This window comes from Mus musculus, chromosome 11 (assembly GCF_000001635.26).
Source record: "Mus musculus strain C57BL/6J chromosome 11, GRCm38.p6 C57BL/6J".
NCBI lineage: Eukaryota > Metazoa > Chordata > Mammalia > Rodentia > Muridae > Mus > Mus musculus.
In genome coordinates, this window is record NC_000077.6 from 85801605 (window position 1) to 85828296 (window position 26692).

A 26692-nucleotide genomic window follows, 5' to 3' on the forward strand; every position below is an offset into this window, starting at 1 on the left:
AGCCCTACGCGTGTACTCTCAGATCATACACATTCCTGTGCCTGGGGAACACACCCCTCATTCTTCTGGTGGAAAGACTTAGTGGCCCTGGACATGACAGGACACAAGGGTGGGTAGACAGAGAACAGCCTGCCCTCTGAAGGTACAGACTCAACATCGTCTGTCCTGCCTGTATCACAGGTACCTTTGACCGGAGCGTGACCCTGCTGGAGGTGTGTGGGAGCTGGCCTGAGGGCTTCGGGCTGCGGCATATGTCCTCCATGGAGCACTCAGAGGAGGGCCTCCGGGAACGGCTTGCAGATGCCATGGCCGAGTCACCAAGCCGAGACGTTGTGGGATCTGGAACAGGTAAAGGCGTCAACAGACTTGTAGCCTGACTTGGTTGTGACTGGAGCCTGTTGGCATTGAGCTGGAGGGGAGAGGACATCTGTTGGTTTTTAACCATGTTTCCCTGGCTAGGCAGCCTGAGTGCTGCCCATTATAGAAACCTCTGCTACTGGGAAATCCCAGCAGAACCCCCTCTCCTACCTAGAGCAGCATACATAGATACCTGGGGAAATACAACTTTAGGCCTGGGGCTGTAGCTCCACACTGGAGTCCACGCATGGCATGCATGGTCCCTAACACCACAAGACAGACAGACAGACAATTGTACTTGTTAGTCATTCCCAAAACCATCTCCAAGGGAAAAAAGACCTAAGAAGTAGCATACCTTTCCTTCATGCTCCAGTTTCCACAGACCAGGACCTGCCAGCAAGCAGGCAGAGCAAGCTCAAGTGCACACCCACACCCACACACACTTTTCTTTCATGTCCCTTTAACCCAGGACTAGTACCTGAAAGTCCAGTAAGTCCAAAGTGGCTTCCTGCATCCATATGCTAATTATAAGACATCCTTTGACTGGAAGTGAGCTCTACCCCACCTAAGTGAATACACACACACACACACACACACCGTAGTCATCCATCACTATTCAACTATAATACAGGATTCTTCTGTCCCTCCTATTTCTAAAACACCTCTCCCTCCCCCCCCCCCTCTCTCTCTCTCTCCCTCTCCCTCTCTCTCTCTCTCTCTCCCCCCTTCCCCCCTCTCCCTCCCTCTCTCATTACTAATGCTCCATCCCTACATTCACATCCACCTAACAGGCCCTGTCCCAGTTTGCTGGAGTGGATGGGTTCCCTGATTTCAGGCCTTCTCTCTCTCCCCTGAGTCCGCTAAGAGCATCATCTCCACTGTGACCTGTCCCATCCTGGCCCCACTCTACTGTAGAAGAGGGTCCTAATAAAGAGAAATTTAGAATCCTTGGGTGTGACATGCCTGACATTGGTAATCTGCCCTGCTGTTCGGTGGGTTCTTGAGTTCAACAGTGAGCCTACACACGCGCGCATACACACACACACACACACACACACACACACACACACACACACCCTCTGGTCTAGTTCTTCTGTTCCTTTACTAAGAGAACAGAGTGTAGCATCTGTATAGCCTAGTGGCTCCTGCCTAGATAGCCATCGGCTCCTGCAGAGTGCAGTGGATGGGGGAGAGGGGTTAAGCTAGAGATAGGGAGCACTTACCAGGTCCTGGATGACAGCTATCTCAGAGGCCTAGTCTACCCTAAACCCATCTTCCCTGCAAGAAAAGGAGATGTGGACCTCCAAAGCTACAGCAAACTGTACCCCCCCCCCCCATCAGACACACTCATGCATAGACCACCTGCATCCTCACACCCTAAATGCATATCAAATTTATCCCAAGGCCTCTGTCCTCCCTCTAATCCCAGAGGTAGCAGCTCATCCCCTTCCCAGATATCACCCTGGGAGCTAACCCAGTAACAGTGTTATGTCAGCACTTCTGGTCAGCCATGGTTCCCAAGAACTAGAGTCTCTGTCCCAGAGCTCCCCCACCACCAGGAGCCTCCCTCTTCTAGGGACTGGGAGCTCCTAGGATGACCCCGCCTGCCACCACCTTCTTCAAAGTCTTGTGGACACCTCAGCCGCGTCTGTGGGCAGTTTAGCAGGTAAATTTAGTCACAGGCGCTTCAGCTTCTCAGAGAGTAACCTGATTCATCTGTCAGACAGCTGAGGGACAGGAGTTTGTGATCTTAATAACTAGGATGTGAAATTTAAAAGAATTTAAAGAAAAAAGGCAGAGGAAATTAAAAGGGCAGGCTAAAAAAAATAGATTTCCCGCCCCTGCCCCCTTATTTATTCCAGCTAACTTCCCATTGTCCTCCTCACATGGTCACCAAAAGGGATTCCTTTGGTTTTCCTTGGCCATATTAGATGAATGTTTGGTTGGTTGGTTGGTTTGGTTTAGTTTAACTTGCCTCCATTTTTTTAGGTCAGTAAGCAAAGCAGATAAAAACTAACTCATTGCCTCCTCTGTGGCTGACAAGCACCACCCCCCTTCTTTGCTGATGTGTCCACCTGGTACAGCAAAGGCAAGACAGTGCAGTGCCTGTAGATGAGAATTTCCAGCGAGTCCCTGTGCCCATCACGCCTCTGGTCTTCTTTCACCCCAGCTCTGCTTCTCTTGGTGACTCACCAGCACACAGATAGGGCAGTCCTGGGTGCGTGCCTCTGTTGGGCAGTCTGGCACTAGATAAGTTGGGCCTCCTGTGCCTTCCCAGGCACCTTCGTGTTGATGTATGTCATGTGACTAAATTTACCCCTTATCAGCTTGTGACTGAGGCCATCTCAGAGCTTGCTCTCCAGACCTCTCACACAGTGGCCCTCCTGTCGTGTTAACACTGTCAAGGCTGGGTTGGCCTGCACTGGGTATACAAACTGCCTAACACCCAGCTCTCCACAGGGATGCAAAGAGCAACCCTCCCCCAAACAGACAGCATCCCGACTTGTAGATATCAGCAGTGTGAAAACTCCTATTATCGTTGTTTATTAAAAGCTATCAGCATGTCAGACAGGTCACTGGGTGCCTGAAAGCATAACAGTCAACAGTCGCTGGCTCCAGGATCTCCCGAAGAGCCATAGGACAAATGAGCTCTCACAAAGGAAAGGAAAGCCCTCCTGTCCAATGCCGGGAGGTGGAGAGCTGTTGATCAAGGAAGCAAAACTTTGGTTAAATAGGACAAGTGCATTGAGGGCTGTTGCACCATGTGTTAGCCATTGAGAATAATAACATGCCATGTTCTTAAAATGGCGAGTCAAATATGTTAAATGTCCTCACCAGCAAAAACCAAGGTAAGTATGTAAGGTAATGTGTGTTAATTAGCTCTGTTTAGTCATTCCACAATGTCTGTGTGTTACAAAACATCATGCTGTACATAATGGGAATATACTTGTTTTATTCAAATCATTTTCTAAAGTGCTCTGCAGAAGGCAGTACCATTCTTGCCCAGGAGCTGATGAAGTTTGCAAAGTTGGTTGAGGGTGTAGCCTGTACAAGTCCTTCAGTTTGGTCTTCAGAACTAAAGAGGGAAGAGGAGAAAGGCAGAACCCAGCCCTGGTCTATCAGCATCGACACTTGTCCTTTTTCTTCCAGTGCTGGGGATTGAACCCAGAGCCTCACACACACCAGGCAAGCACTTTACCACTAAGCTATAACTCCAGCCCAGCAGCGGCATCTTAACATGCATATATTAATGTTTGAGAAGATCTGTTTAAAATGTGGTGAACATGAAATGCAGATGTCAGTTCAGCCCTCTGTGGTGACTGCTGGCCAGTTGATCCGACTAGCTTCCACATGTGAATTGCAAGTCCATCTGTGATGTAATTGGCCAAATTGCTTTCTTGCTGATCGATCGCCCAGCGCCCATCTTACCTGTCACCTCTGCATCATCCTTTCCATAATGTGCCAGCTTGAGGGCCATCTAGCCCTGCTCTTGTTCGCTTGGGCCTGCACAGTGGTTCCCTGCCCCTGAGCTGAGCTGAGCAGTTCATAGTGTCCCCTCTTCCATTCTCAGTTGGCACCTGTCTGCTGCAGACACCAGTACCTGGAAAAGAATCGTGCTTATCACAGATACAGCATCTGTCTGCCCACTGTTTCCTGAGGTCTACATCTACCTAGTGCCAGTTGCTTACTAAGGAGGGTCTACACCCACCTGTATGCCAACTGACTGAGGTCTGCCTCCACCTGAATGCTGTTTACTGAGGTCTGCACCCAGCTAGGTGCCAGTTGCTTACTAATGGGCATCTATGCCCACCTAGGTTCCTGAAGCTCTACATAGCCCCTCCTTGTTAATGGGGTTTCTGGCCTTTCCCTTCTTGCAGACACCCCCAGCAGCTCCCTGATCCTGTCACTGCTGTTTGTTTAGTCCAATACTCAGTCTCCACCTTAACATCAGCCACTTTCCTTCTGCAGTGACACTGTTTCAGCCCGCCCACCACCACCCAGCTCTCTTCAAATCACACTGTCAGAGAATGGTTATCATTTGAGAATTTTGTCAACTTCCTACCACCCAGATCCTAACTATCCCTCTTGCCAAAGAGGAGCATTCTCTGACCCCAGCCCAGCACTGTTCCCCCTGGAGTCATCACTGGTCATCTTGGGGGCCTGTATCTGGGCCTGTGAGCCCCCACCCTTCCAGGGCTGGCTCCATCTTTCTCCAGCTCCTAGCTCTTCTGATGCCTCTGACTGTCCTTTATCCCTTCCCATCTTCCAGAATGCTGCTAAAGGCCCTTCCCTTCTCCTTCAGCACATGACAATCTCTGCTTCTGTGGCTTCCAAGCCAGCCTCTCACCTGATTTCCATAACAGTCTATCCAGTCACTTGCTGGTAAACCCACACTTCTGAGAGCTAACCCATGGCCTTAGCTGTTCCTTCTCTACTCCATGTATACAAAGCCATCCTGACTAGGCGACTCTCTCCAGACCTATTTCCACTGCCTCTGAGCTAGTCAGGCTGGGACCCTGGACACATGTAAGGCTCTCTGCATATCCTTTTCCTCCTGTCTGGAATGTTGTCTCCCTGAGCCCTCTTCCCTCTCAACTGTCTCCCCCAAAATTACTGAACTAATTCCTGCTTAGCAGACATTCCTTTTAATACTGCCTTTACTTCAAAAACATAGCACTCTTTTTTTTTTTTTTTTTTTTTTTTTTTGAGACAGAGTTTCTCTGTATAGCCCTGGCTGTCCTGGAACTCACTTTGTAGACAAGGCTGGCCTCGAACTCAGAAATCCACCTGCCTCTGCCTCCCAAGTGCTGGGATTAAAGGTGTGCGCCACCACACCCGGCAGCACTCTTTAAATAGACAAAATATGGACTTATCACAATTGTTTTCTGTCTAGGTAAATATATAATTTACTACTCCCTATTAAAGGGGGAATTTAAATAAACACCTGGATATATGTAGAGTACATTTTAAACTTAAGCTCTTCTGATCACTAATTCAAACCCTCGTTCTTTCTTGTCTTCTCCAACACCTAACATCAGAAGCCCAAGCCACTTGCTCTCGAGGCCAAGAAGGGCTGTCTTTGCCTGTGATGTTCTAGTCTCCTTTCCAGTCCCTACTAAATTATCAGTCAAGGAGAGGCGCCGTCTTATTCCATCCACCATCGCCTTAACTCTATCCAGAAATGCCGAATCTCCACCTGACACTTTCTGCTGTAAATACGGATCACACCCTGACCCAGTTTGCCAAACACTCAGTCTTTCACAGTACAGTGCCCCAGATGTGCACGCTAGGCACACTGCTTTGATTTCATGATACTTCCCTGAATTAAGATTTGCTACTTGAAAACCAAGGCTGTAGTTGGTTCTGCTAGATCCTCCAAGTTCCCTATCTGTCTATCAGTGACCCAGCATCCAAGCCTGAAAAACTATTTTCAGTTAACGTTTATTTATTGAAAGGACTGGCTCACCCCTCCCCCTTCTTAACATGAGAAGCATATTTTGAGCATCACATAGTTTTTCGATGGTTACAGGAAGTCTCAGTCAGTTCATTAACAAATGTCTGTGATTTCCCATGCTTTGCACACGATGATTTTAATAAGCTGTGTGTGCACGTGGAGAGCACGTGCTTCACTGCTGACCTTCGCTCTGGGCTGTGCACAGTAACGTCTCAAGGATGGCCGCTGAGGCTGGAGAGACAGCGCAGTGCTTCAGAGGCCTGGATACTCCTCCAGAGAACCCATGTTCGGATCCCAGCACTCAGACAGAGCTCGCATATCTGTGTCTGTTGCTCCAGCCCCAGAAGATCTGATACCCTCTTCTTCTCTCTGCAGATGACACACTCACACACACGCACACTCACCATGCACACATAGGACACACTAACACACACGCACACTCACCATGCACACATAGGTACACATGCAGGCAAAACACCCATACTGGGTTTTTTAATTAGTAAATAAAAATGAATGGGAGCTTTTGTGAGGAGATGGTTAAGTGTCTATACTAATTCTAGAACCTCTTTGTGTTGCAGCCCAATGCTGCCATGAAGATTGGCAATCCCAGTAGGCCATGGGCCTCTTGCTTGTCCCCCTGCTGATGACTAGAGATAGTTTCTTATATTTCTGGGAGGAGACAGCCCCAGCACATCACAAGGTACCGCACAGGTCGTGACAATTACAAGTACTCAGATAGTGAACTCATTTGCCAAGCCTTCACAGGACCCGACGTGTTGCTTTACCCCATTCAAAGCAGATAATTGGGTCATCACTGGTCTTCATAAAACCTAGCTACTCGTGTTGGACTTTGTAGACAATCAGAAGGTGAAGGATTTATAGAAAAATGTTGGTGTGCATATCTGTACATCCCAGAAGGTACTGGCCAGAGGATCAGAAGTACAGGGTCATTCTCTGCTACGTAGTGAGTTCAAGGCCCATCTGGGCTACATGAGACCTTGTCATGCTTGTACAGGTAGAGGGCTGCAGAGATGACTTAGTGGTTAACAGCATTCGCTGGTTCTGTATAGGACCTACAACACGCACATGGTGACTCATAACCATCTGTAAATCCAACATCTCTTTCTGGCAACTGTGTGCACCAGGAATGTATGTGGTACACATACATACAAGCAGGTAATATTCATACACATGGATAAAAATAAATAAAATATTTTCTTTTTAAATATATTTTCTATTTAAATATTTTAAATAAAATATTTTCTTTTTGTACTCAGAAAAAGTTACAACTCGGGAGAATGCTATACCCTGGAGCACTCTCTCCTTGCCAGTGGTGTAGGAGCTAGCAGTATGGTGTATGGGTCCCTCGTGTTCCTTTTCCAATGCTGTGGTTCATTCTCTTCTCTTTTCCTCTCTCTCTTCTTTTTCATTCTTAAAAGAAGAAACAGACATTGGGACTTAGAGTTCAGAAGTCCCCATGCCTGATCTCATGGGTCTGTTGTTTCTAGACTGTGGTGCGGCAGAGCATCAGGCAGAATGAGAATGCTCACCTTGTGGTAGACAGAGGCAGGGATGACCAGTGCTGGGCCTGTGGAGAAGGCTCAGTGGACAAAGTGTTTGTTCATGCAAATGTGAGGACTAAAGTGTAAATCCCAGAACCTGTGTAAATTCCAGATGGCATGGTGGCATAGCCACAGTTTCAGCACTGGGAAAGAGCATAGACAAGGAGCCCTGAAGCAGGCTCCATATTGAGAGACACTGCCTCAAAAACTAGATGGACAGTGAATTAGGGAAGACTCTTGATATCAGCCTTGGGCCTCCATGAGCATGTGCACACACGTGTGCCTAAACACAACAAACATGCACGCATGCACACATACATACCACCCTCATGGAAACATGTAAGAGAAGACAGAGACAACACTGAGATGATATTAGTGAAGGTTGGGCCCTTCTCCAGTCCCAGGTTAGCCAACCTATCCTTATCCTGAGCAGGCTCAAGATACAAGGCCAGGGTGGCTCCTTCTACCATAGGTCACATGCGCTATCTGCCATGCATGACCACCAAGAAGCTCTGATCGATCACCCCATATAATCTTCCTGTCCCCTCCTTCTCCTTAGCCCCTCTTCGTTTCAGTGGTTATCTCCAAAGTACCCAGGAAAAGGTTTCCATCTTCACCCTGTTCGTTAAAGATATTTTAAATGACTTTATTTATTTTTTATTTATGAGTGAGGTGCATGTAGAAGTACTGGACAGCTTGAAGAAGCCAGTCTCTCCTTCCACCATGTGGGTCCTGGAAACTGAATGCAGGTTGTTAGACTTGTTGGCAGTTGCCTTCACCTACTGAGCCATCTCTCTGGGCTTCTTTCTGGTCTCTTGAGAACGACAGTATCTCTCCTCCCCTGACCACCAGTGTAGTCAATGTATATGGCCCAGTCTTTTCTTACATTCTCTCTCTCTTACCTCTCTTCCTCTCCCTTATCCAGATGGAAGAGAGTGATCTATCTAACCCACCATTCTCTAGGCTGGGCCTTGCTCCCTTACCAAGGACTCTGAGCATCTCTGGTCTCAGTGCCCACTATTGCCTGTTCCTCTCAGTAACAGGCTCCCTGGAAGATGCCATTATCATCAAGCTAATTTAGTCAGGTGTCTGGGCCTTCTCCTCTGCTTTGTCTGTATGTACCCAGGGTTTTTCCTTGTATAGCATTCACACACACACACACACAAAGAATGGTTTTAGTGTCTTCTCTCAATGGCCTCTTTGGTGTCCCCACACACCCTCTCTGTGGTTGCAATAGGCAGGCTGACTCTCTAAGCATCTGTCACATCTCTTACAAGAGTAGGCGAGAATAGGTAAGCCACAATTCCTTTCTTGGAATTGACAAAAGCCCCAGGGGAGGTGATGGCACTGAGCTGTGGTCTTTTCCTCTCTGGCTTCTCTCCCTAGCCACAGGGCGTGCATGGTCTTTCTAGAACACTTGTGTCTTAGTCAGTCTTCTCACTGCTGTGACAGAATACCTGACAGAAGCAACTAATGGCAAGAAGGATTGATCTGGGCTCATGGTCTCATCTCAGCGGGACAGTGACAGGAGCCTTAGGCAGCTGATCATGTTACATCTGTGGAAGCAGAGAGTGGGATGAAGTGCTGGCACTCTGCTCCTTCCTCCTTTTTATTCTTTCCGGAACCCCAGGCCATGGGAAGGATCCCGCCTCAACTAAAGCTCCCTAGAAACGCCCTGACAGACATGCCAGGTGGAGTCCAGGCGATTTCAAAACTGCCGGCTCATAAACGTAATCACCGCGCTGTCTTAGTTTTCTGACTGCTATGAGAGATTCGGGAGAACAAATTAAAGCAAAGGTTCATGTTGGCTCATGATGTCAGAGGGGTCAGTCCACGCTTGCTCCGGAGTGGATGGTCGAGAAGCAACCTCCTGTCAGACAGAGCAGAGTGAGCCACTTGCCAAAGCTAGCACCACCTCCCCAGACAGCACACTGGCTGGAGAACCACATGCCCAGCGTGAGAGCCTTTTGGGACATTTCACATGCAAACCACAACAGGTCCAATACCTTGATTGCTAAGAGTGAGAGAAGAAATAGCTTCCAAAGACCAGGGCCCCTGCATAGTGAGGGAGCACAACTGTGGGGTTGTGGAGAGCTGCAGCCTCAAGGGTGGCCATGGGTGTTGCTATTAGTGTCCCTGTTCAGTATCCTAGCTCCTGTCCCCAGCTCAGTGTCCTAGCTCCTGTCCCCAGCTTAGTGTCCTAGCGCCTGCCCCCAGTTCAGTGTCCTAGCGCCTGTCCCCAGCTATTTTCCAGCAGGAGCAAAGACCAAGCCTTGAGTCCCTTCAGCTTCCAGTGCCAATTGCTACTGCTGGGAAAAGTCAGTTTCTCTTCTGACAAGATTTGGATTCAAGAAATAGAGGAAAGCATGTGGCCCCCGGGCCTTTCCTTCTCCTCTGCTAGTAGGAGTGAAACAGGAAATCCAGAGCACGTGCTTCCTCTCATACTGTGCACGCCCTGAACACTGCACACAGTAGTCTTTATCACCCTCACTCTGAACAGGAGAATGGATCCTTAAGGACTCCTGTGCTGGAGACTCCACCTGCTGTGGCAGTGTCCTCTCAGCACCTTCTACCTGGCTGTGAGATATTCTTCCCTTCAGCTTCCGAAGCAAGAGATGACATGCTTGAAATAACTTTTAAAAAGAATTAAGACAGGCACTAAAGGGGGTGGGGATGGAGCTCCCTATAGAGCTGGTCCACACTGCACAGGGTTCTGAGTCCAGTCTCCAGCATCGCCAAAAGAAACATTATTGCTCAAATAGGAGTACCGAATGCTGACCATCTTGCTAGCCTCACCTACTCAGAATGTGACCTGCCTTTTATTCAAAACAGGGACTCCCATAGAGGAAGGGGACCCCATCCCCAGGGAGGCCGAGGTCACTTCCCTACTTAGAAATGCTAACTGCCTTCATAGCCCAACCCAGGCTTTTACCATGTTGGGGTTTTTTTTCAATGTCTGTGGCCTCTCCTGCCTGACCCACCTTCCCCATCCCACTTCAGATCCCACCACCTCCTGTGTAAGCATGTGACTCCAGCTTCCCAACCCTGCCAGCACGCTGGACCACCCTAAAGCCGACCACTCTCTGGGCAAGGTCATTTCTCCAGACCACATTCATAGTGTCCTCTGTGACTCAACTTCCTCGCTCACATAGTGTTCCTGAGCCAACTGCATCTAGGATGCTTGGCCCCAGGCAAGGATCTTACTTTCCCATTAACGAGCCACGGCTGACATCCTTCTCATGCCACTTAGGGAAGGGCCAGCTCCGTGGGTCCTTCAGCTCCTCCCTCATCCATAGCCGAGAGTGCATCTTGACCCAGTTCTTGTTCCTTGGACCCAACCTGATTCCTCTTTGTTACCTTCAGCCATCAGTTCTCCTTGCCCAGCATCCAGCCCTGGGATGAATGCCAAGCTGAACCTCAGTTAATGTTTGTTGAATGACTGATTGGGTTTTTGTGGCCTCTGAGAGGTAAATGAAAGGCAGCCAGAGCCATGGGAATAATTTCCATGCTTAAAAGGCATACTTCTTAGTTCCAGGCCAAGACTTGGATCCAGCTCCAGCTAGGTTGTTTTCTCTGCCCCTCTCCTCTGCCCCCTCCGGAGCTGCATCCAGAGGAGGAACCACAGTAGACACCCAGGCTAATACATTTTTTTCCATGCATGCCCATTGCATAACATGCTGATTCTTGTCCACAATGAGGAAGTGCTGGTGTGGCCTCTTTGGTGACTCTTTGGCATACCCTTTACACGGGCTGCCCAAGTAAAGCGACTGTGGAGCATGTGCGGGCTTGAGCAGAGGGTAGCGGGCTGCAGGACAGTTGCCAGGGGCCTTCCCTAGATCATTACAATGGGTAAATGGTTAACCCAAGGGAGGATTCTCCTTGGTGCCTCCTCCTCTGCCAGACTTCACCTTTAATCACCGGCCCTTGTGTAAGGTGTGAGGCCCAGCAAAGCGGCGCACCAGCACACGGTGGCTTAGGTGCCCAGCTTCTCAGATGGCAAGGAGCTGTGGGCTACAAAACAGGTACACCCACAGGAAAGAAAGGTTAGACATGGCCCTTGGTTACACTAAATATGAGACATTGTGGATTGCCCATAGCAAAGACAGCGATGCGTCTCCAGCCTTGGCTGATTTTGTTGCTGCTTGCTCTTCCTGTACGACCCTGGCCCCAGGAACTTGGAGGTCCCACTGCCTGAGACAACTTAAGTCTGCTGGCTGAATCCTCCAGCAGTTCTCATAGCTGTCTCCTTCCTCATCCCCACATATGTCCTCTTATTGTAGCTAAGTAGCTCTGTAATTAATCAAGTTTGGAGAGACTGGCCTTCCAATTGCTTCATTCATTCAGGACGACTTTTTCCATTCTTTCCCCTCACCTCCCCTGTGCCCATTATATTGGCACATTCCCTGTGTCTCTAGGCCTCCCTGGCCAGGACCAGCATATCATTTCCACTCTGTGTACGACTGTGTGGTGTTGGCTTTAGGGTGGCTGGGGGAGTGTGAACCAAGCCTCTGGGGCCACACCTCCATGGAGCTTGGACTGGTCCTCAGAAGTCTAAGAGCTTCTTTGTTTAGTCATCCACAGCCACTAAGAACTGATGTTAGGGATATCAGGCTAGCTCTGAGCATATCTCCACAAAGCAAAGCAGCCCTGCACATTGTCAAGCAGCTTTGGACTTCAGGCCTGGGGTCTAAATCCGTAGAACCATTAAAGAAAATCCAAGGAGCTACCCCAACATGAGCCTACATCCTCGTCCTTCCCTCCCCACCCCCAATAGCAGGCAGGAATAGAGGAACTCAGTCCGTGGAGACTGGGGAGGAAGAAGGAAGAGATGGTGATTGCTAGCTTTGGCTAATGAAAATCTAGATGTGCTGGACCTTGGAACACACCCCAGAATTCTCCCCTACAAATATGAGTGGTCAAACCAGATTTGATATCTACTCAGTTCGATCTCAGCTATTGTTGGACTCTTAGAAGGTCCGTTGTCTGATGCTCTTTAAAGAATTATTTTATTTCCAATGCAGACACAGCCCTTGACGTAGCAGTCAAAAACAGCACCCCCGAGAGACCCATGGCTGTGAAGTGTTTGGGTATGTAACTTCCTGTCTTTGCCTACACAGAAAGAAGGCTTGGTCCCACTGCTCCCATTCCCCTCACGTGGGTGTCCTCTGCCCCCAGAGCTCAGGCCTCAGAAAGCACGGAAAGTCAGTTAGGACAGGAGGTCTCTTCTGCAGGGGACTGGGGTGGGGAGTGGTGGCTATCTTTCACCCAACAAGAGTTTCTTTGAGAGTGCCACTCCCTGCCCCCCACTCTGAAGATGCAAGTCAAATTTTGGGACTCTGCTGTGCAGAGCAGAGAGGTCACTGGGCTCTAATGCATTTACCATTGACTGCCCCTCTTGTAGTGCGTCTATTAGTGAGTAATTTGATTTGTACCTATTCATTTGCAGTCCCTGCAGGAGCCTGGAGCTGGCCCCTAGTATAATTGGTGCTGTCTCTATTTTTACATCATTAGATTAGCCCCGACTCCTGGCCACTTGTTGTCTGCGCTTGTCTGTCCATTTATACAACCTAATGTAACACAAAATTCATTACTGATCACATTACTTTCAACTCTGAAGCCAGCCTTGTGATAAACATTTGGTTAACCCCTTCCTACCCACAGGAGGGCTGGCAGAACAAATGCACTTCTGCTCGACAGGCAAATCAATATCTTAATACACCAAAGTGGAATTGCATTTCTAGATTTGTTATCCCTCCTGGAGGAGCAAATGGAAAGGCTCAAAGTCCGAGCCAGCTGAATTGAATAATGAATAGGGCCCGGCACCAGCAGCCTGTCTGTGAGATCAACACAGAGGCAGAGGGAGCCATACCAGCCCAGCCTGGGCTGCAGTCAGGGAAGGGTGGCACCACCGCAGTTACATGAGACCCCACCCCCACCCCCACCCCCACCCACCCCCACTCACCATGGCACAGGCGCACAGGCTCTACAGTACAGCCTGAGACCCTAACAGAGGCCACAGAGGCCTCATCCTGATGTGTATCTTTTGTCAGACTTAGCATAGGACTGCAGGACAGGGAATTTGGTCAGTTTCCTTAAAACTTTATTCATCAGTGAAAAGGCTAGCAAACATGGGGCCCTAACCTAAATGCCACCAAAAAGTTAAATCGACTCTCACAAAAACATTGAGATTGATGGGTTCCTACCCAGGTGTTTGTGTAGCCGCCCATCCTCCAGGGAAGTGCTGTCCAGCCCACTGACTGAGTGGTCCTGGTCACTTGTGAGTGCTTAGTGAGACTTAAAGGACCTCGACAGAGCTTTGTTTTTAAATCCAGAGGGTTCTGCATGGCCCTTGTCATCCTCTCCTCAACTCCTGCTTGTCTCTGGGTTGCACCCACACCCACAAGTCATTAACTCACAGGACAGTTTGTTTCAAAGGGGAAACAAAATACCTCTGCTTATTAAGAAACACTCATAAAGCCTGCACCATAATGATTCGAAATATCGGCACGGAGGAAATAGAATGGAAGCCATTACCATGAAAGCCATAAATCCCTGAGTAAAAAGATGCTGTAAACCGAAGATGCTCGGGTGGGCAGGGAGGCTGGGGAAGTAGCTATCCCAAGAGCCTTCTGTTTGGCTGTAAGGAGGTCCTGAGGGGTGCCTGGAAGGAAGTTGCCTGAAGCTGTGGAAGGGAGCTGGGCAGTCTCCTCAGGCTCTGCCGTCCCTGCTGTTCCACACTCTTAGGCTCTCCTTTCAGGACATCACCCTTTGCCTCATCTGCAGATGGATGCCTCTGATGAGGGCATCGAAAGCTGGAGAAGGGGCACTCACTCACCAAACAGCAATCTTGAGGGACAGAGTGAGGGACAGGTAGTGTACTAGGAGGCAGCATGCTCACCCTGCTTTGGGCTCTAGGGCCAGTCCCAGGGTAGGGAGAGTCTCTTGTCTCAGCCCCTCCCTCAGTCACTGTCATTAGTACTCCCTTAGCACAGTCTTATAGGACACCCAGTTTATCCCATGGACAGAGATGGGCATCACTGAAGTAAGTCAGCCTTACAGAGTCTGCCTCCTCAGGCCCAGGGAAGAGCCTCACAAGAGGAATGGTGACAGTAACCTCCCCCAACCCACCAGCCCCAGTGGACACTTGCTTGGTCTCAGTCTCTGGTTTAGTCCTCTCAGATAGGTAGACAGCATGGTTGAGGGGGAGGAGGGTCTCCTGTAAATCATATACCTAATGCTGCCCCCAGCCTGTCCATTCTACAAAATAGAAAGAGAGGCCAAACACATACCTGTAGTTCAAACTACTCAAGAAGCCAAGGCAGGAGGATCCCTTAAATGTAAGGGTTCAAGACCAGCCTTTTTAACATAGTAAGAGCCTGTGTGCCAAAGGAAGGAAAAGAGAGGAGGGAGGGAGGGAGGGAGGGAGGGAGGGAGGAAGGGAGGGAGGGAGGGAGGGAGGGAAGGAAGGAAGGAGACAGGGAGAGAAGGAAGCATAGAGACAAACAGATGAGGGTGGGGTAGGCCTTTGCCCTCTCTGTTTAGGGCAGGATAGTGGCAGGAAAGAGGGTGAGTCTCTTGATAGAACAAGAACTGTGATTTCTTAGGCCTCATGGAAAGGGGGTAAGCCACATCTTAGCAAACTCTTCCGCTGCGTCGTAGAGAATTTAATTACGCTTGAACATCTGAATGAGAACCAGATGTGGCTCTGGCCCCCACCGGTCAATAGCATCTCTCCTGTGGTCTGCAGGCTCTGCTATCTCATAAGGCTGGAGACTAACTTGTGATATACCCTGACTGGGGCTTAAGATAGGTCTTGCAGCCCTGTGTCTTCTTTAGGACTGTGTGAAATGGGACCCACATGCCCAGCTCACAAGACTCATCCCAGCCCCTTGTTAGTGCCTACATGAAGAGGTTGTGCCATAGCACCAGGCCTGGCATTCTCCATCTCCAAAGAGGTATCTGCCATGCTGCTCAACTCTGAGTCAGCCTTAAACAGCACCAGGATCTAGTGTTCCCCCTGTGAGGTGTCTACTCTAGGTCCTTCAGCCCACTGAAGTTCCCAGGCATTTAAGGGGTACTCTCTGATGAAGGCCCCTAGCACCCTATTGCCTGACAGCCTTACATAGCCCATGGCATCTTCCCTCCCTCCCTCCCCTCATGGTCTGCTGATGAAAATGGCTTGCCCAGGTTACTGAGCACTCTCTGATGTCCTAGGGCCAGAACAATGACCCTCTTACACCCCTTTTCCTCATGGCTTTCTGTATGGAGCTCAGTCAGGGCCAACTAAAACTTAGTTTTAGCCAGTCATCAAACACCTCAGAGAGGAAGTGTGAGCCAGGTCAACTCCATGTTTTCTGTCCCTTCACAGATTCTTGTGACTGGATGGATTTGGCCTTGGTCAACATTTAGTGTTATTTTAATATGGTGGGTGCTGAGAGGGTCACCAAGTGCTGAGTGATGTAGCATGTTGCTGGTTGTTTTGCCTTGTCCTTGGAAGCTAAGACTTAGGGAGGTTCTGATGCTGTGGGTTTCCTGGGAATCAGTTTCTGAAAGTTCATACTTGATAGTTCAAGACTATGACTGCCTGGGTGGGTAGGCTCCAGCCCCCAGCCCGACCAGCGGTTCTCATGACACGTCAAAAGCTGTGTAGATGTGGGGCCATGCTGTAATCAGCTCTGCCTGGAACTTCAGAGCCCTGCCCTCACCACACACATACACACATAAGGATACACATGTGCATGCACAGACACATTTAGTCAGCTCTAGCAGAGAGGCTAGAGACCGAGTGGCCATGGCACAGGACTCTGCAAGAGGTCTCCTTCTGTGAACTCCTCCCCAGCTTCTTTATTCTCCTACCTCTGGTTTCCCATGCACATGTCTCCTGTCACCATGTGCCTCTCACATAGACCCACTAGGGAGGGCTTAAACTGTCTGGTCTGCCTCAGGCCCCAAGCCATGGTGTTGGCACCACCCTGGCCTGCTGTTGAGAACCAAGTTCTCAGGGGCTCTACGCCAGGTGTTTGGGTTGAAGGTAAAGCCCGGCTCTGCTGCTCCACCTGTTTCCCTGCGTACTGACCACCACTCTCAAGGTCTAACTGCTTATGCAGGAGCATTTAGGTTCTTCTAGGCCTGGGTCTCTCCTCACTGGTAGCTGAGGCTCTTAGTCACCCTGCATGGCCCTGTGACCAAGGCTCCCTGAGCTAAAAACACCTGAGATCTGCCTTTACCACTGGCAGCTGGCAGCTAGGGAGTCAAGATAGGCCCTAGAAAAATAGCCTCATTTTCTCATGGTGGACCCTCATTTTGTCCCTTTGTGTATCTGAGTCGGGACAAAAGCTGAGCAGAGAGAAGGGCAAGTGTGTTGATGGGGTCTGGAGGGCTGACCTGTCCAGGAAGGAGGCTTCTGTTGCTCCAGGCAGCTGCACTCTGAAAGCACTCAGGGCGCCAGGCGTGTGTGTAGTGTAAGACACCAGAAGACTGGCGTCAGCCAGCCAGGGATCTGGGTTCAGACATAGGTGTTAAGCCCCAGAGATAAGAGCAGGCCAGAGCTAGCCCTGCTTTTCATCTCCAAACCAGGATTCCTGTGATGTGAGTGGGTGGAGCCTTTTCAGCCTTTGCCTTGCAGCTTCTGAGGGCAAGCCTGGCAAGGTCCCAGAGGCCCTGCTGGAGGAGCAAGGTGACTAAGGTGACTCCTGTCTCTGTCTCCACTAGCTTTAGCACCCAGTTTTTCCAGACCTCCCCAGGATAGGAAGCCCTTTGACTACTGGCATCCTTACAAGCTTAGAAGCCTGAGGGGAGGGAAGGCTGGAGAGGGCACAGAGGGAAGGTCTAGAGAGCCAGGCAGCCAACCCTAGAGCTGAGAGGTGTGCTAAATGCCAAGGGAGGCCATCTCTCCCAGGATGCTCCCTTTAACTGCAGGACTTTGAACCTCCTAAGAAAGGGCCCCAGAGGCTGAGGCTGCCTCCAGCCCAGAGTATGGTGGACTCTGATGATGGTCACAGTCTCAGGGATCTCAGCCAACACCATCCATGTCCCCATGTCCCCATGTCCCCACTGAACATGCCCCTACCTCATCACCACACTCAGGGAATGGCCTCATACAGGCCCTGACCATGTCTGCCAGGCCCACCCACCTCCCAGGTGACATCAGGGCCAGCTGCACAGGTCTTAGCCCCAGGAAGCACTCAAGACTCTCATTTATCCCTGTATCTGTCTGTGTTTGTTTCTCTGTGTTTGTCTGTCTCTCTGTGTATCTGGTTTTCCCTCCTTCTCCCTTCCCCCTCTCCCCCCCCCCCATTGTCCCCTCTTCCTTTCTGTACTGTTTTGCCCCTGTGTGTAAGCTTCTTATTAATAAAATGGCTTGCTTGGACCAGACCTCTTCTGAACCAATTTACTGAACTTTTCACTGTCCTGTGGTCATCTGGTCTCCTCATTATTTTTATCCCTTCAAGGGAAAGTGCTGGTCACCCTGACTTTTTAATGAGAGGACACCCCCACCCCCACCCATCACATACCTGACTCCCCACCCAAGAACCTTCAAGAAGAAAGGAACTGAAAACTGTTTTATTCTTTACAAATCTTTCCTATGTTAGGCACTGGGTAAGACAGGGCATTTGGCTGGCTTCTCTGTATCCATTCATTGCCCTGAGCTCCCACCAAGCCAACCCCAAGAAAGGAGGACTGGGAGGTAGATGCAGGAGGAGAGAGAAATCAATGTGTGTCAACAGGGTTGGGGATTTATTCTCCATCTTGGGAGAGGGTGTTTTGAAAGAGGGAAGGCAGGAAATGCAAAGCTGTGAACGGGCATCTGCCAACTGCCCTGGGCCATTTCTTGATTTAAAAGACTCTTTGCCCAGGTTGCAATGGAGGCAGAGCTAGTAGGGGCCTGGGTGGCAGGGCCACCTGCTGGGGAGGAGGCTGCAGAGGGCCCCTGAAGTCCTGGAGATAATCACAGTGACTAATTCGATTGCAACAATAATAGTAACTCACATTTGCTGACTGGAAGCTTTGAGCACTCTGGGACGGGCTCCCCATGCATTATTTAATTTCATTCCTACAGCCAGACTATGAAACAGACATCCTTATCCTCGTGCTCAGGAACCCAAAGCACCCAGGAAGCAGGTGGCCAGAGCCTGTGTTCTTAGCAGCTTGCCTAGACTGCTTGCTCCATCCTACCTGTCTTCTCAGGTTGAATTCTGAGTCAGACATTTAGGGAAGGCTTACCCCCTCTTCACTGCAGGAAGTGGCCAGAGCCTCAGCAGGGGCAGACTCCCCTTCCCACCAGGTCTAATCCCAGGCCTACTGGGCTGCTTGGGTGGTTAGTTTAGGAGTAGGGTATGCTGCTACAGCCAGGACCTAATAAAAATGCTCTGCTAATCCTTTTAATGAGCAGCATCTTGGCACTCATGCACACAGCAAGGTTGGCTGGGGAAGGCAGTAGATGCCGATGGATTAATGGTGGCAGAAGTCCCAGGGCTGCTCCAAAACTGAGCCTGGGCCCCAGGTACCCTCTTCCAAACACACACAGCATTACTTTTGCAGGTCCCTGGGGTCCTTCTCGATCCTGGAGACTTGGGGTCCCCACAGTGCTGTACTGCCCAGGATCCCTAGACTAGACAGACCTGAAAACTACCCAGCCCACAGCAGAATTCACTTTGGCCTTCTGCTGAAGCCTTCTTCCTACTAAGACTTGCACAGCAGTCTCAGGTCTCACTAAGGCCTCGTATCTTCAGTGTCTCCCTCCCTCCTCAGGGAATGGGAAGCTAGACCTCATGATGCATGAAGTCATTGTACCCCCCTCCCCAACACCCCTTCACTCATCAGCTCCCTCCTAGAGCTTCCAAGGGCCAGGCACAGCAATTCATGCCTGGCCAAAGGGCTGTGCCCACTCTAGGATGAGGAACAGGGGCAACTGTACCTATCTCTTCAGAGATTGACTGTGGCTCCTTTTCTTGTTCCTCGCAGATGTTCCCAAGTAGCCAGAGACCTTCTGAGAGGCCAGCCACCTCTCTTTGTCCCTCATATGCCTTAGGAGTTTGACAGACACAGTGTAGAATGGGGGTAACATGCAGACAAGGCCTCCTCTGCTTCAGGCTTATTTATTTCATGAAAGCAGAGGCCTCGCCCTTCTCATTGCTGGCTCTGCTGTCCACTCCTGTCCCCTGTGGCCTGCCTAGTCTCTGCTACTGGGGATCAGCTGTGGTAACAAGCCTGGTTTCTCGTAAGACCAATGTGGTGTGGGGTCATGGGCAGTAGTATTAGTGGCCTGCCCTAAGACCAGTTCTCCCTCCGGTGAGCTCAGGGTCACCAAGTCCCTGGAGAATATGAGGGCACAGCCTGAGTCTGAGAACTTGCTTGAGGCTCCTCCTTATGTGCTGCCCTGCTGTGGGGAGGGCTGGGGATAGGAGAACAAGCTTTCTTAAAGCATGGGCCAGACTCCGTGATGCTTGGAGAACCTCCCTAGTTGACTGGCCCTAGCTGGTTCTGCTAGGCTTTATCTGGCGTCTACTTACACTGCAGTAAGCTGCTGGGACTTAGGGAAGGTGGGGTTGGGGAGGTGGGGGCAGAGGGAGGGCAATGGTGAACTGAAACCAGGCTACTATGTTAAAATGTCCAGGGTTCCCTCTGAAAACTTGTCAGCCTGCCTCCTTCCTCTTCCTCTCCCAGCAACCCACCTGCATGGGGCCCCGTCTGTCACTGCATGGGCCATAGGTCCCTGTGTATCCCCTTCTAGAAACCGTCGTTTTATGTGTTCTATGCTTACTGTGTGACTCCTCTTCCCTACCCCATACTGAAAGATTCACAACACTTCTGCCTCTGGGCCCGCCCCTCCATGACCAGTCAGCCTCCTGCCGCCTCACGTGCATGTCAGTGTCCTGGACAGCAGAGTGTCCCTGCAAGACCGCCCTTTGCCCGTGTGTCACCCCTGCACCTCCCTCCACCTCCTCCTCCTGCTTGTGGAGATCCGTGTACTTCTGGAGCATTGTCCAGATCTCTCAAAGAAAACACAGAAAAAGATTCCTCAATGCTTTTCTTTCCAAAAGGGAAAAAAAAAGGAAAAAAAAAACAATGCCAACAGCCCAGCGTGCGTGAACAGCCCAACAGTAACAAAGCGTGCGTTCGAGACGGAGGAAGGTAAGGCCACGCACTTCCACACGGTTCTACTCGCCACTTGCTCCAGGGCTGGGGGGTGACTCGAGTGGGGATCCCGTGTGCATCTGCCCTCCTCCATGTTCTCACCCCACACCACACACTCTCACTCTGGTGTCTTTGGAGGAATAGAAAGAGATTGGGTTTGATAGAAGTCGCTAGTAAAGTGCCAAAGAAACCGTCCCAGCCGGACCAGCTGGGCCCCTGGGCCTCTCACTGACTGTCCGAGCTGGAGAGAGGTCCCATGTCTCCCACCACACCATTCATTCATTCCAGAAATTATTTTTCAGCACAAGCTACTTCTCAGGCCTGGGGATTGTGACTGGAGAAGCAGGGACTGAGGCACACATTCCCGACCAGGGCCTGTCTTCCTGAGAGCTAACTAGGAGTCAAATGAGGAGTTCCGAGCCTAGGTGCTCTGCAGTGGACACCGTGGTTCGCAAAAGAGCAGACACTCACGGAAAGCTCAGGAAGAGAAGCAGGCATGTTGGAGCTCGGCGGCCTAAAGCTGTCCATAGCAAGCTCCTCATTCAAATAGGAAACACCAGTGAAGTCAGACAGGGCGGCAGGCTGTGAACAGCCATTGGTATGCCAGGGAATTTATACCTGGGGACCATAAGGAGTGAATGGATGCCTTTAGAGGGATAACAAGATGAGGTTCACAGTTTCCGGACTTGGAGTGAGAATATGATCTTGGGACCCAGTGGCCATTTCAGACTAACCAGTGCAATGTTTAAAGAAGACAGTCAGCAAAATCTTAGGTACCCTGAGATGTGGGGCCACTAAACACTCCTGTCCGGCCCCATCTCTCCCAGGCCTAAGCAAGAAAGAGAAAAAATGGGCCAGGCAGCTCAGCCACACCTGGCCTCCATCTTGTAACCCCTTGGCAACTCTCCCTGCACTGTCACTTGATGGATGGGGTGTGTCCACTCAGACTTATGTGGTGGGGTCACCAGGTTGGCTGGGGATGTTGCTGGGGCCTGTGCAGAGGGACAGTGGGGTGCAGAGCTGCGGCCTGGGCTGTGGATTCCTTAGCTTTCTTGGCAGTGTGGATATGTTGCATTTGTATCAAGACTGCTGGGACTCTCTCTCTGCTCAGCAAAGAAGCCCCTCTTCCCTCACTGATGGCCTCTCCTGCTCCTTTATCTGGGGCGGCTTTCCTTGGGCCTGCATCCATCCTATCTGTATCACTAAGAGGCCCCTGCTTTTCTTGCTACTGCCTGCTCCTCTCCTGCCCTTCCTGGCCCTGCTGTCAGCGCCCCCTAGTGCTAGGATGGCTGCGCGGGAGGGCATGGCCTCTGCAAGCCTCTCAGGTCCTTCCGGTCTTTCTGGGACACTCCTGGGCTTGCTTGTGGGGAAAGGAGGAGAGAAAATGGACTCTATTGGATGTTCCTCCTGGGAAGCCCTTCTGCTTGCTGATGCCTAGGGCCTCCCTTTGCTCGATAGCCTTCTCCCTCCTGTCCCCAGATGAAGGTGAACCTGAAAGCAAGCTGGAGGAAAAGATCTGAGCAGCCCTCGGCCTCATCTTTCTGTCCATATAGAGTTATCTCATGGCTTTCCCAGAGCCAAGGCCCCCCGCAGGAAGCCAGTGTCTCTTGGGGATCAGGCACCACAACCAGTCCCTCAGCCTTTATCCACAGTCCTTCTCCTCTTCCTCTTCCTCCTCCTCCTCCTCCTCCTCACAACAGTCCCAACCTGCTAGGACTGATAATGCTGTGTACCCATCTACCTGGGCTAGGCCCAGATATGACTGGCATGGTTAGCATTTCCCTGACCCATTCCGTGGCGGCTGCTGCTGCTTCTGGGCAGCCCAACTTGGGCTACAGTGTGACCTTCAGAGGGCGGGAGTGGCTGGATGATGATGGCCAGCCTAGTGGGGGCCATGACCCTCACTCCCTAACCAAAGCCAGCTGTGCTGCATGTGTTTGGTGGCAGGGGACTGGGGCAGGTACAGGCTGGATACTGAGCTCTGAAACCAGATGAGTGTATCGCTGAATATACCTTGATGTTTTGAGTAACTTCTTAAGGTCCTGTTTTCCTGAGGTAGGCAAGCAAAACTGTAAAACACAGACAGGCAGACTGCAGAGGAAGAAGCTAAGCCGTAGGTCACATCTGAGTTTGGAGAAGACGCCAGAAATGTCTATGCCTGTGCTTGCCCACGTTTTAGAGGCAACAGCTCAAAGCAAAGAGAGAGTAGGAACTGACCTTAGAAAGCCAGTGAATTGATCCAGCAAGTAGGGTCTCCTATTCCCAGCCCTCTGCCCACCCCAGTTGGTTGAAGAGATGGTGAATCAGTTAAGGTTATCATAGGTAAATAGATCTGGCTTCCATATCCAAAATAGCAGTGTGGAGGTACAAGAACCAGGGCAGCAGGCCTTGCTACTCTACAGACCAACTCAGCATATAAATTCTGTGGGTCCCCAGGAAACTTGGCTGCGGTGGGGTAAGGCTAAGAGGAAAGACTGACGCAAGTAAGGGCCTCTCTCTTCAGTGGAAGAGACTCCCACAAAGGATCCCGTTATACAGAGAAGCCATATAGTTTCTACAAGCTCAAGCCCTGCTAGCAGGTAGAACTTGTGAGAGAGCAAGGGAACAGTGGGGCTGAGCTGGGACAGGGCTCGAGACAAGTCAGCTGGGACAGCAGTCGGGACAGATCAGGCATACTGTCTCCTCTCTTGTCCTGGCTTGTGCCCACCTACTGATCCTGGATAGTGTGACTAAGGGTTGAGGCAGAATGCTGGCGGAGCATGAGTGCGTGAGCAGGAGCACCCCGTGAGAAGCAGTGTCATTGCATAGGGCTTTATACCGCATAATGGCCTGAAGACTTCCCCACAGTGAAAGAAACACCCAGGTCAAAAGCTAGAGGCTGCTAGCCAAGGGGGCTTCTTCTCCCAACTGAGCCCCTTGTGACCTGAGCTGCCACTTGGCCCACATGGAGAGCAGGTGGGAGGAGCCTCCCTACAAAAGCACATGGATGGACCCACAATGGGGCCTCATGGTGAGAGGCCAAGTCCAGGGTGTGCCCCATCTCCAGCTGACTCTGACCAGGCCTGGCCCTCTCCTCTGTTCTGCAGAACTTCAGCGAGAGGGAAGCATCGAGACTCTGAGTAACAGCTCCGGCTCCACCAGCGGCAGCATCCCAAGAAACTTCGATGGCTACCGATCTCCGCTCCCTACCAACGAGAGCCAGCCGCTCAGCCTCTTCCCCACTGGCTTCCCCTAGGCACCAGCCACCTGCTTCTGACTGGCTGGCCCGCTCACCCCTAGAGGGACTGACTGGGAGGGGGGAGTACCCCCATCTCCCTACACCACCACCACCACCCCTGTCCCGCACGCCTCTGTTCCCACCCTTTTCAGTCTCCTCAACCCCACCTTCCCTAAGCTTAGTGGCAACAGCTGTTCATCCCAAACTGGACGAGAAGAGACCTTCAGAACACCTCGGTACACCCTGACCTCCCCCACTCCTGTCAGTGGGGGCTGTGGCCCAAAGAGACTGCAGAAACTCAGTCCCTTCTCTCTTTGCACACAACGTCCCGCACTGGATCCGCTTTTGTATTTTCTAACTACTCACAGGGGACTGGAACAGGGGCCAGATCTTAGGGCCTCTGGTAGGGGAGAGTTGAAAGATCCAGCCAGGCATTTTGGTGGACATCAGCCCTAGCCCAGTTCAGGCTGGGATGCACATTGCCCCCAGGTACCCCTGCTCAGTTCTAAAACAGGAGTGAACTGAGACCTAGAGCGATAGAGAGGAAGAAGGAAAGAGGCCTCCCCTTGCCCTTGCTTCCCTGTTGGCTCATGGAGAGATTTGTCTGTCTTATCTTTAAGCCCTTGTCCCCTGGTCCTGTACTGTTCCATGAAGGGAAGTGCAGTTACCGAGGCCGTGTCAAAAGTGCACGTCTTGTCCAATAAATCTCGCTGCAATTGGTGTTCATTCCTGAGTTGCTGGGGTCAGGGTCCTATCCAAACACGGAGCAAAGTCCTGTAGGTCTGACCGTGGCACTGGCTCCCAACACCCACACCCTCACTATACACAAGTGTCCAGGGAGCCTGTCTTGGGAAGAAAAGGGGAGGAAAACCTTCCCACTGGAATTTAGGTGTGGCCTCACTGAAGTCCAGTCTCTAAGATTCTTGCCTGTTACCAGAGCCTCTGACTTCTGGAGGAGCCAAGCTTGGACCTCCTTCCAAGTCCTGCCCCTACTATGTGGTGGGTTGCTCAAGGAAGAGAGCTTGCCCTTGCCTGTGGCCTTGTCTTAGAGCACTTGAGAACCTCTCTCTCACTCCGAGAAGATGGAGAGCCTGTTGACTAAAGTTGGGTATCCTCTGAAAGTTGGAACACCTCTGATAGCAAGTTCTTGGGTTTTGTTGTTTTGTTTTGCTTCTGAGCCCAGGTTTCAGGTAACTCAGGCTAACCTCAGGTAGCTCTGTGCAGCCAAGTATAACCCTGAACTGATCTTGCTACCTCCTGTGCTGGCACCCCTCAAGGGCTGAGATTTGAGGCATGAGCCACCATATGCCTAAATTCTTGCTTCTGTTTCCTCCCTCCTATTGTGGACCTGAGTGGCGACAGAGAGACAGCTGTCCACAGACAAGCATGGTGATCAGGAAAGAGACTGATGCAGTTCTGGCCCCTCTTCCTTCACCTGCACCTCCCAGAGACCCCAGAGAAGTCCTGGAAGGACGGAAAGAAACCCACTGAGCCAGGTGTGCCTTAAGGTGGAGTTTTTAATGGAACGGTTAAGTTCACAGACAAGCAGCCTCCCAGTCAGAGCTGGGCCAGCATCTGGGCCCCTGTCCTTTCCATAGCCCACATTCAACCCCTAGTACCTGAAGAGAAAATTTAATATTTAGGCTCTTTCACCAGATCTGAAATCACACTTTGCTCCTACCTGGGCTCCTGGGAGCTGAGAAACCCTGTGTCAGAAGAAAGCTTGGGAGAAAGACAGGAGTGACAACCCAAGACCTAGGCCCAGCAAGCTGGGACTCCCCAGAGGAGCAGCTTTTCCCGTTTGGGGAGCATTCAACATAGATATGTCTGGCACAACCCCTGTCCCCAGCTGGAGCAGCACTTTAGTCAATAGAGGACAGAGGAGGGTGCCATGGGCTGCTCTTTGCACAGAGCTGGTGGCTTGGCTGATCAGGGATGGTAGAGAAGCTCTGCATAGCATGACCCCTGCACCCACCCTTCTGCTACACAAAGATGGGACCTTTCTCAGCCCCGCAGGGGACCTACGGACCCTGGCCCAGCCCTTTACAGTGGGCAAAAAAACAGATGTGGCCTCCTCCAGTCAGGGAAAGCAGTGGGTGTAGCGCTGGACGTGCTGGCTGAGCTTGCAGGACAATCTGGTTATTCATCTGCTTGCAGTCAGGGCAAGTCTAAGTAAATGGGGGAAGGGTGAGGATCAGAGAGCTTAGATAAGCCGGCCCCATAGCGGCTGCGGGTTGCAGTTCAGGTTATCTGAAAGGCCCTGGGCCTGGCCTCCAGCTAATTGGGAAGGTTAGGGACCCAGCCACAGCCTGTAATCAGCTGAAGGTGAGAGCTAGACCGGGGACCTTACTGCCACTAACCCTAGAGGGGCCAGCTTCTTATCCTCTACAGATAACATCCGAAACAACCTCAACCTCTCCCCCCCCCCCCTTAACCCCTAGACCGCATGATACCATCACTCAGAAAGCCATCAGAACATGAATCTAATTGTGACTGGGCCAGGTGACCTTGAGGAAGGCAAGTGACCTCCTACTTCTCACAGCACTACCTACTTACGGGGCTCCCTTTCAATCTGGGAGGAAGAGGCTGCTGGGAACTGGCCACTCATAAGGTATGGCACTGTCTGGGAGTGAATCAGTAAAAAGCCCAATGGTCCAAGAGCAAAAATCACACAAAACACAGACACAAGGGCCGACTCTGCCAGGAGCATGCAGAAGACAGCCACTGGGCTGTAACTGAGGATAATTTCCTAGTGATCGGTTCTAAATGTTAAAGATCGGAGACTAACCCCCACTCATTCCACCCTCCTTTTATTGATGACAAGCCTGAGCCCCCAAGAAGGGCAGGGACTTTGCCAAGGTCATGGAGTCACAGCTAGTCAGCTGACCCCTGTCTGCACCTTGCTACCCTGTGAGCTGTGTCTTGTTCCTGTTCAGCCACCTGAAGCCCAGCTGATCTCTCTCT

General features: G+C 51.0%; 1 protein-coding gene and 1 long non-coding RNA gene across 24 annotated transcripts in view; one reads left to right on the forward strand and one right to left on the reverse strand.

Moving 5' to 3' along the window:
* Positions 1-24454, forward strand: part of Bcas3 (breast carcinoma amplified sequence 3) — a 472949-nt gene extending 448495 nt beyond the window's left edge. For 9 of the 23 annotated variants that reach the window (XM_030245679.1, XM_030245680.1, XM_030245678.1 and 6 more), the window contains 4 exons: positions 181-348; positions 12396-12461; positions 20172-20508; positions 23598-24454. In XM_030245679.1, the coding sequence (XP_030101539.1) occupies positions 181-348; positions 12396-12461; positions 20172-20508; positions 23598-23634 (608 nt within the window). In that variant the 3' untranslated portion in view covers positions 23635-24454. The remainder of the gene's footprint in view (positions 1-180; positions 349-12395; positions 12462-20171; positions 20509-23597) is intronic. The other 14 variants (XM_006532540.3, XM_006532538.3, XM_017314343.1 and 11 more) reach the window with 4 other exon arrangements.
* Positions 1-26692, reverse strand: part of 2610027K06Rik (RIKEN cDNA 2610027K06 gene) — a 40729-nt gene that overhangs the window by 9945 nt on the left and 4092 nt on the right. The window contains exons 2-3 of the long non-coding RNA NR_077059.1: positions 3787-3958; positions 185-409 (exon numbers count right to left, since the gene is read on the reverse strand). This is a non-coding gene — a long non-coding RNA (RIKEN cDNA 2610027K06 gene). The remainder of the gene's footprint in view (positions 1-184; positions 410-3786; positions 3959-26692) is intronic.